This window comes from Asparagus officinalis, chromosome 1 (assembly GCF_001876935.1).
Source record: "Asparagus officinalis chromosome 1, Aspof.V1, whole genome shotgun sequence".
NCBI classification, from domain to species: domain Eukaryota; kingdom Viridiplantae; phylum Streptophyta; class Magnoliopsida; order Asparagales; family Asparagaceae; genus Asparagus; species Asparagus officinalis.
Window position 1 is genome coordinate 68,099,571 of NC_033794.1, and position 8,667 is coordinate 68,108,237.

The following is an 8,667-nucleotide window of genomic DNA, read 5'->3' on the forward strand; positions in this document are numbered from 1 at the left end:
AGATCTTCTTTAGTCTTCAAATCCGAAGATCAGCGGACCTTCCTTGACTTGCGAGGAGAGGTGGATCTGGAGGGGGAGGACAAATACTCCTCATTCTTCTGCTGGTCGAACTCGTATTCGACCTCTTCTTCAACCGGGACGAGAATCCGAGGTTACGACACATCAGCCTTTGTAGAAAGGCTGTCGGCTCTCACTGTGGTCGCCAGCGTGTTTGGGTGGAAAATTAATTTCTTTGATGAGTCCATTACAGCTTCAAACACTTACAATAAACTCAGAAAAATATAACCTTTTTATAAGACTTTTAAATCAAAAGTTACAATGTTCTCTCAAACTACACGCAATAGAAGTTTATTACCTATTGCTTGTGCGGGATCGTTGCCGGTGCTGGGGTTTATCCGTGGACCGTCTACGGATCAACTCCGGTTAGCAGAAGTTGGATGATCAATGCTCTCACTTCACGAATGAAGTAATTGCAGTAGCGGTGATTTTGACTAGGCAAAATCATGACTCTTCTCCTGATTTAAGACTAAGCTTAAATCCGGAGGATTAGGAAATGAGTCTCAGATCTCTCGAACTCTTACTTTGTTGAAGAACTTCGCCAAGATTTGCTAACTCTCTGAAATTCGTGCTCCAATCTCCAATTTGACAGCACTTCGTTCTCTTGATTTCCAGATCCATAAAATAGAGGCCTATGGCTCATATTTATAGGCCTCGGATGCGGTTATTTGGATGAGACTGATGGATTTCTCTGTATCTTCAGTTAACAACTGTACAACCACAATATCAGATCAGTTAGAACGCCCAGAAACACTCAAATCCCAAAAGAATCCGTCAAAGAACCGAAAAACCGATTTTTGGCCGAACTGCCATTTGGTGGCTTGACCATCGCCGAGCCACCAAATGGTGGCTCGGCCCATGGCGGAGCCACTGGCTCGACCGGATCGTTTTGACGCGATGCGGTCGCCAGAGTCTTTCTTGGGTTTGACTCGTTTCGTTGTTTGTGTATTTCGTTGTTTCGCCGATCAGTACACTTCCTTGACTCGTTTCGTGCGTTTCGTGAACACGCGGATCGCTTGACGGTGACTAGTGAGTGTACGGAATTGTCGGTGAGCGCACAGGGTGTTTGGTTCGTCGTTCCGGTGACCGTTGAGCGTACGGGCTACTTGACGATGGCCGATAAATACGCGGGTCACTCGGATAAACCTTCTCGACTTGGATGATGACATTTATCGCCTCTTCTTCATCTCGAGTTGTATTCAGGAACCTATAGGCATTTTTAGACGCCTACACTCCACATTTCAGGCTCTCGGGTAAACAATCTCCCACTACAGCGGAAAATAAGGCACACATGGAGCGTGTTCCTTATGCTAATGCAGTTGGCAGTTTGATGTATGCTATGGTGTGTACATGTCCAGATATTTCACATGCGGTTAGTGTGGTCAGCAAGTTCATAGCGAATCCGGGAAAGACGCACTAGGAAGCGGTGAAGTGGGTCCTGAGGTACTTGAAGGGTACCGCGGATATGAGTCTGTGTTTTGGTGGAGAGACATGTCAGATTGATGGATTTGTGGACTCAGATTATGCGAGTGATCTAGACAGACGGCGATCTACTACTGGTTATGTATTCAGTATACATGGTGCTCCAGTTAGTTGGCGATCAATGTTACAGGCTACAGTGGCACTTTCTACTACAGAGGCTGAGTACATGGCCATGGCAGAGGGAGTGAAGGAAGCATTGTGGTTGTGGGGTCTGTTAGACAATTTGGGGATTGAGCAGGATAGCGTGAACTTGTGGTGCGATAGTCAGAGTGCGATTCATTTAGCTAAGAATCAAGTTCATCATGCTCGTACCAAGCATATCGATGTCAGGTATTATTTTGTGTGGGATGTCATAGAGGAAGGTGATATTTCTCTCATGAAGGTGCACACAAACGAGAACCCAGCAGACATGTTAACCAAGGTGGTCACAGGTAGCAAGTTTCAGCATTGCTTGGACTTGCTTAATATCAGCCCGTGCTGATCTGCCCAACAAGGCAATAGCAGAACTACGGTTAGCTTGATCCCGGTAGAGGGTACGTAGGCAGCCCGCGGTATAGTGGCGCAGTTGGTTTAGTCTAGGTGGTGTTCGCAGTGTTATTCTGGTGTTCGTCTAAAATTTGAGGTTTATCAAATGATGGACGATGTGGAGAATTGAAGATGAACGAACCTGGGTGAGAGGAAGAGGCGAGCGGATCTCGCCTGAATCGAGGAGCTCGAGCTCGCCTGTCTGCGTGGGAGCTCGCCTGGAGGGTTGAGGTGAGCGGATCTCGCCTACGTGTGGAGCTCGCTTGCGGGCGAGTGTGGCGAAGCTAGGGTCACCTGATGAAAACCTCACTTGGGGGCTTTGGAGAGGCGAGGGCGAGTTTCGTGCTCGCTTGCAGTGGGGATCGAGGAGCTCGCCTGCTGCTTCGCTAAACTCGCTTGTTCGAATGTGGGGTTCGGTTTCGCCTGTTCCCCCTAACTTCGCCTGATGGAGTTCAAGATGGTGGAAGCCAGCTGGAGCTAGCTGGCATCTGAACTGCCCTAGGGTTTCCCTATAAAAGGGAAACCCTGTTCACGGAGCTAGGAGGCTAATCTTCAGCGATTTTAACAGAAGAATATTTCTTCTGTGGTGGAGGCGGCTTTAACTCCAGTGGAAATTCTCAGATTAATTTTAGAATCAATTTTTCGGTCAAGAAAAATTGCTCTATTCCTGTAGCATCTACTACAGTGAACAAAGTTGGTGTTGTGAGAGCTCTAGTTGGAGATTCTCACTTTTATAAGCTTTGTAATTTCTTGTGGTTAAATAAGAAATTAATTGTGTGGCCTCCATGGACGTAGGCAAGTTTGCCGAACCACGTATATCTGTTGTCCCGTCTCATTTACTTACTGTTTATTTGTGTATTCGTTATTGCTTGTATCAGTTAGTTTGAGTTTGGATTAAACTCGAGCTAGGATTGTTTTTCCTCTTGGAGTTATTTAGCTTCCGCGGCGGTGAGGGCGACACGCGCTCCCAGCAAAAGTGCAATTAAAATACATATCCACCAATTAGTTAAACATGCCCTGTGTCTCAAGGAAATACTATAATGTTGCAGCTGGTTGCATTATTAGATATGAAAACCGCTCCCCTCAATAAATCAGCACATCAGAAGAACTGGCAACATCACCCGCCTTAGAAAGAAGAAAGAGTAATCATGGAATGCTTCTCGTAAAAAAATAAGTTGAGTTGTAATCGTCTATGGCTTGAAAGGTGCAAAAACAACAACTGAATTATGGCCTCCAAAACCAAAGGAATTTGAAATAGCTGCCAAAGAAACAGCGCACTGTTAATATCTTGAAAAATGATAACAATATGAAATTAAATTATGCTGGGAAAAAATTTGATAACAAGAAAAATGATAGTAAGATGACTACAAACTTACCAACATTGACTTCATGTTGCTTCTTCACATTTGGTACTGTATCAATTGTGACCTGGGGCTCCAAGTTCTGTATAAAAATGGCAACAAATGGGAGTAAGAAAAGGTTTATAAACATCAATAGAAGAAATGGGCTTAGAAACTTGAGGAAGGTATCAGCGTTGGTATAGGGAGTTCATACATCTTGGTTGATAGTGGGGTGAAGCCAGCCAGTGTTGATAGCTTTGATTGTTGCGATGGCCTCTATTCCTCCAGCAGCGCCAAGACAATGTCCGATCATTGACTAAGGGTAAAACAAGGCGATGAATGAGCACCAGAAAATAATCCACTGGGTTACCATCTCCATCCATGTACTGAATGGAACTTTGAGGGAAATTTTAAGGAAAGATCCTCAACATTAATTTACTAGTTTCATCCAGCACGTATAAATTCATTACACCGCTTCAATAATTAAAGCCACGTATTCTGACAATTCATACAATAGTTGCTTACTTTAGTTCCGTTCATTTTAAGTTCTGACGTCTCCTTGAAAACCTTCTTGATGGCATTAACCTCTGCCAAATCTCCAGCAAGTGTTGATGTTGCATGACAGTTAGCATAATTCACCTGAGAAATATAAAGATTTCCTCGTCATCAAGAATCCACCATGCCACAAAAATCGTACAAGGGGATATGAAGATATGAGTTACGCATGTAGTATTGCCAACCTCTTCCGGGGACACTCTGGCATCTTGCAAGCTTTTCTCTATGCAGGAAGAAACGCCAAGACCATCAGATCGAGGATCAGTCATATGATGAGCATCACATGTTATCGCCCCCCCGAGGTACTCGGCTATTATAGTTGCTCCCCTCTTTCTTGCATGTTCCAAGCTCTCCATAATCTATGTCAAAATTCACAAATTAATCAACTTCAATTCTAAGTTCTATTCTCATTAGAACTAAACACAATAATGAGTGTTAATTACAGGTGCATCCCCTGTTATCATCCCTCATCTTTGATGTCAGCGGATAGATTCCTTGTCCCGACTGACATTAAGAATAGTCTGCCTTTCATGCGATAGATCTCACTGACAGATCATTCATGGCGTTATGCATTCAAACCTATACTTTGCTATGTGTCCATTACAGGAGGCATATTTGCAATTAATCCTGATGATAATGTAGATAAAACTTGATCTAAGACAATATGATTACCAGTACGCCGGCCCCCTCTCCCATGACAAATCCATCCCTGCCCTTATCCCAAGGCCTAGAAGCCCTCTCAGGCTCGTCATTCCTCTGCGAAAGTGCCCTACAAGCAATGAAACCACCAATTCCAGTAGGCAAAATTGCTGCTTCAGTCCCTCCAGCGACCATAATATCAGCATCTCCTCTCCTTATGTGGTTTGCTGCAGCATAGAAGCAGTAGTTTGCGGTCGCACATGCCGTGGAAATAGAGTAGTTTGGTCCCATGAGGCCCGTGTCTATTGCTAGCAACGCCGACCCCATGTTTGTGATGGAGTAAGGGATGAAGAAAGGGGAGATCTTCTTGTAGCCTTTTAGGACGTAGGATTCTACTCCGCTAGTGAAAGCATTTAAGCCTCCCATGCCTGATCCAACGAGCACTCCGATTCTTGATTTGTCCATCTGGAACAGGGAACATTTGTTCTCATAAAATTCACATAATTTGATGGCATAACATTCATGTCATATAACTTTTTGTATACATCTATTGTGCCTACGTTTAGATGGATAAATGAGTGCTGATTTTAGAGTGAGCTACACTCATTATTGGACAAAAGTGTTTATATACAATTAGTTTCTCTTCCGGGAATTTACTTTATATTACCCTCTCCGAAGTCATATAGAAGAGTAATCTTTTCTTGAATTTAACTTTGTCAAGCAGGAGGTCGTTGATTTTGTACAGGGGTGCGGCAGAGGCATAAGAGCATCTGGAGAATTGTCAGTCTGCTTAGTCGCAAACACGCTGCTTATTGACCAAATTTTCATTAAGCTTCAGACCATTTATCAGTTCTGATACTTTTTATTCGAATTATTGGTCATTGGTCCCTCATGAGTTTGAGACGGATACTGGCGCACATACACAATCAAATTTTCTTTCTTAAGTAGGACTTGCTAAAGATAATCTGTAATGTGTATATATTTCTACAACGTATGAGAAGACTCTTAAATTATAAGCAGCATCATTTACTATCAAAAGAAAAGCATTAGTATTTCTTACAGTGTCCAAAACTTCTTTTCCTAGATTAGCATCATCAAGAGCTCTTCTTCCAGCAACCAGGCAATATCTCCAGGCATCATCCAACCTGCGATCATTCTTCCCATCAATGTAACCTTTGCTTGAGAAATCGCGAATCTGACCACCGAACCTCACAGAGAAGGCTGAGGCATCAAATCTATCAATCAGGCTGATACCGCTCTGTCCTTCCAATAGCTTGTTGTAGAATGTGTCGATATCACTGCCAAACACTGACACAAGGCCCTGTCCAGTGATTACGATCCTCTTCTTGGGGTCCGTCTCTCGTTTCGGAGCTGATACAGTTGGGGAAGTCATCGCCCTTATCCTTCCGCATTTTGGAGCTGGATATATAGGGAAATATAAGTAGTGTCAATGTGGATTAACTAAGAACTAAGTAAAAAAGGACAATCCGAATGTTATAATGAAGGAAGGTTTGGGTATACCACCAGTGGGTGCTCGGGTGGAGAGGCAGGAAATTCCCCTGCTGACTACCCGGAGTTTGAAGCCCCATACATAGGGGTGCCAAACCGTATCCGTATCCGAGGAATTATCCGTAACCGTATCCGTTAGGATTACTCAAATCTATTACCGATAGGATATGGTTGCGGATATGGTTTTGTAGTGAAATATCCGTATCCGTATCCGAAAATATCCGAATACATATTGGTAATACTCTTTCGATAGTTTCGATTCTTAGATTATGGATTTGTGGTTAATTTTGATGATCAAGGTGTCCAATCTAAGCTTTTCAATCATAATGAACATATTAACGAACTCATTTTGTATCACATGACTATATTTTTCTGAATACTATCTAGTTTTCTCATATCCTTTTTGTATCCGCATGCATATCCGTTTATATATCTGCATCTATATCCGTAACCGTATCCGATTTTGGCGGATATGGATATGAATTTTTCTTACCGACATATATCCGTATCCGTATCCGTATCCGAGATGGGTAAGCGGATATGGATATGGTAAGTGCTATATCCGAGCCGTATCCGCTCCGTTAACACCCATACACCCACTCAACCGTCCCCTATCAGTGAGCGTGAGCATGGCGGTTACTTGGGGACCGGGGCTTTACTTGGTCAGCTGGAGCTCCTTGCTGGCGGAACGGTCTATGGGCGGGCGCCCCGCCACTGAAGGAACGGGCCCCACATGACCTTGATATTCAAGGCAGTGGTGGTTCGAACTCAGGCCAATTACCCAGTTGACGGTCTAGCTGACCAAGGTTTCCCCGTCACCAAAAAAAAAAGGATAGGTTTGGCGATAATGGTTATTTCGTTAGGGCATATTTCAATTAATCTGAATGTGGTTTCCTTTGTTTTCTTTAATAAAATTTTGATATGCACAATGTTGGTTTCACATAGCGCAAAACCTTGGATTCTTATAGATTTCACCAAAGTGTTGTGCTATGTGAATCAATTTATTATTATTATTATGGTCTACTTAGTCTAATGCATGTCAAGTCTGATCTGAACATGCATTGATATTGATATTGTTTTAACCTTTCTTCCACTATACTAAATCTAAGTTATAATTATTGGAAGATTTAAATGATTCATTGTCTTTATGGGAAAGTATCAATATTATTTGTTACCTTTAATAAAGATGTCTAGATTTGATGTATTAGTTATTTATAGTATTTCTCTATTTAGGACTTTTCTTTGGTATGTGTTTCCTTTTTTTTATTGTTGTTTTACTTTTATAGGGATTCTATGAAGTGTATAAATATGGTGTATAACCTCTTCTTCATAATCAATGAGAATACAATATTTCCTCTCTTTTTATTCTACTAGTGTGCACCCTGTGCAAAACACGTCCTTCATTTTTTTTATTTCTGTTACAATAATTCTGTATTTAAATGCAATTTTGTAAGTGCTACAGTAACATTTTTTTAATGCTACAGTATCCCGTCTGAACTACAATAACAATGTTACAACAATATTCTTAAACGCTACAATCTCGCCTGTGCTACAACAATAATGTTGCAGTAATTTAATGTAGCATAAATTGCGAATATTGGACCTGTTTGTGCTACAGTAATAATTACATATTAATTACTGTGATATTTACTGTATCATAAATAGTGAATTTTGGATCCTCCCATGGAGGAATATATTTCAACACTAATAAGTATTGAGGGTATTTCTATACTCCAACAAGTTTATAGAGTCAAAATGACTCACATTTTTGACACGCCACGAACCCAGCTGGCGTTGTTCTCATAGACATCTGTTTGCTCCCCAACAATGGTCTCAGCCCACCGTACCGCTTCAAATTGGGCGAAGCATCGGTGCTACCAATCAACGCGCTACACGAGCCTACGGCCATTGAAGCCATCGCCACTATTTCTCTCTCTGTGATTTCTCTCTCAATCCTGTTTTAGAGCTGAAATGCAAGAAGATTTAATGGGAAATGGTGATGGAGTTTTCAAGGGGAGTTCATTGTTCTGCGCTCTGAATTCTGGTTCTTGAAAACTACGGAAACTCACCAAAGCCGAGTGCGATTATCGCAATGCATGTGCATTTAACTGTGTCCAATTTTTGGGTCCCACGTAACTAAATTAGGTGATAATAAATAAAAGGAGCAGAATGTATGCACAACATTGGATTAAGATCCCATTTAATTAGGTGGTTATTTAAGAAGATTCAATTCTTTAAATTTTCATCATCAATGTTAATTTCAATGGATAAAACAATGCCACGTAGAATTCCCACGATTAAAATAGTGGTTTTCTAATATTATGCTAGATTTTGTGTTATAATTTTACTTATCATTAAATTAAATATTTCTAAAAACTAATAAATAAAATTAGAAAGTAACCCCTTCAATTAAACTCTCTAATTAGTTGTCAAATAAGCAACTTTCTATTTTGAATTTAATTTATAAAGTCATTATAATTAAATCTTGTACAAAGAAAAATAAATGGACAAGAGGAATATATTTTTATGCTCTTCGCCCTTCAACCCACTCCTCACCTGC

At 41.4% G+C, this 8,667-nt stretch overlaps 1 protein-coding gene and 1 long non-coding RNA gene across 2 annotated transcripts; one reads left to right on the plus strand and one right to left on the minus strand.

Moving 5' to 3' along the window:
* Window positions 3,038-8,164, minus strand: LOC109825671 (3-oxoacyl-[acyl-carrier-protein] synthase I, chloroplastic-like). Its single transcript, XM_020392538.1, has 8 exons — window positions 7,872-8,164; window positions 5,659-6,017; window positions 4,632-5,063; window positions 4,145-4,318; window positions 3,930-4,043; window positions 3,619-3,720; window positions 3,441-3,507; window positions 3,038-3,322 (listed from the first exon to the last, which is right to left on the minus strand). The coding sequence occupies exons 1-8, from the start codon at window positions 8,023-8,025 to the stop codon at window positions 3,255-3,257; spliced, it is 1,470 nt and encodes a 489-aa protein (XP_020248127.1). The 5' UTR covers window positions 8,026-8,164; the 3' UTR covers window positions 3,038-3,254.
* Window positions 3,714-5,650, plus strand: LOC109825688. The gene is made up of 2 exons (XR_002243075.1): window positions 3,714-4,261; window positions 5,323-5,650. It is a non-coding gene; the product is annotated as an uncharacterized LOC109825688 (long non-coding RNA).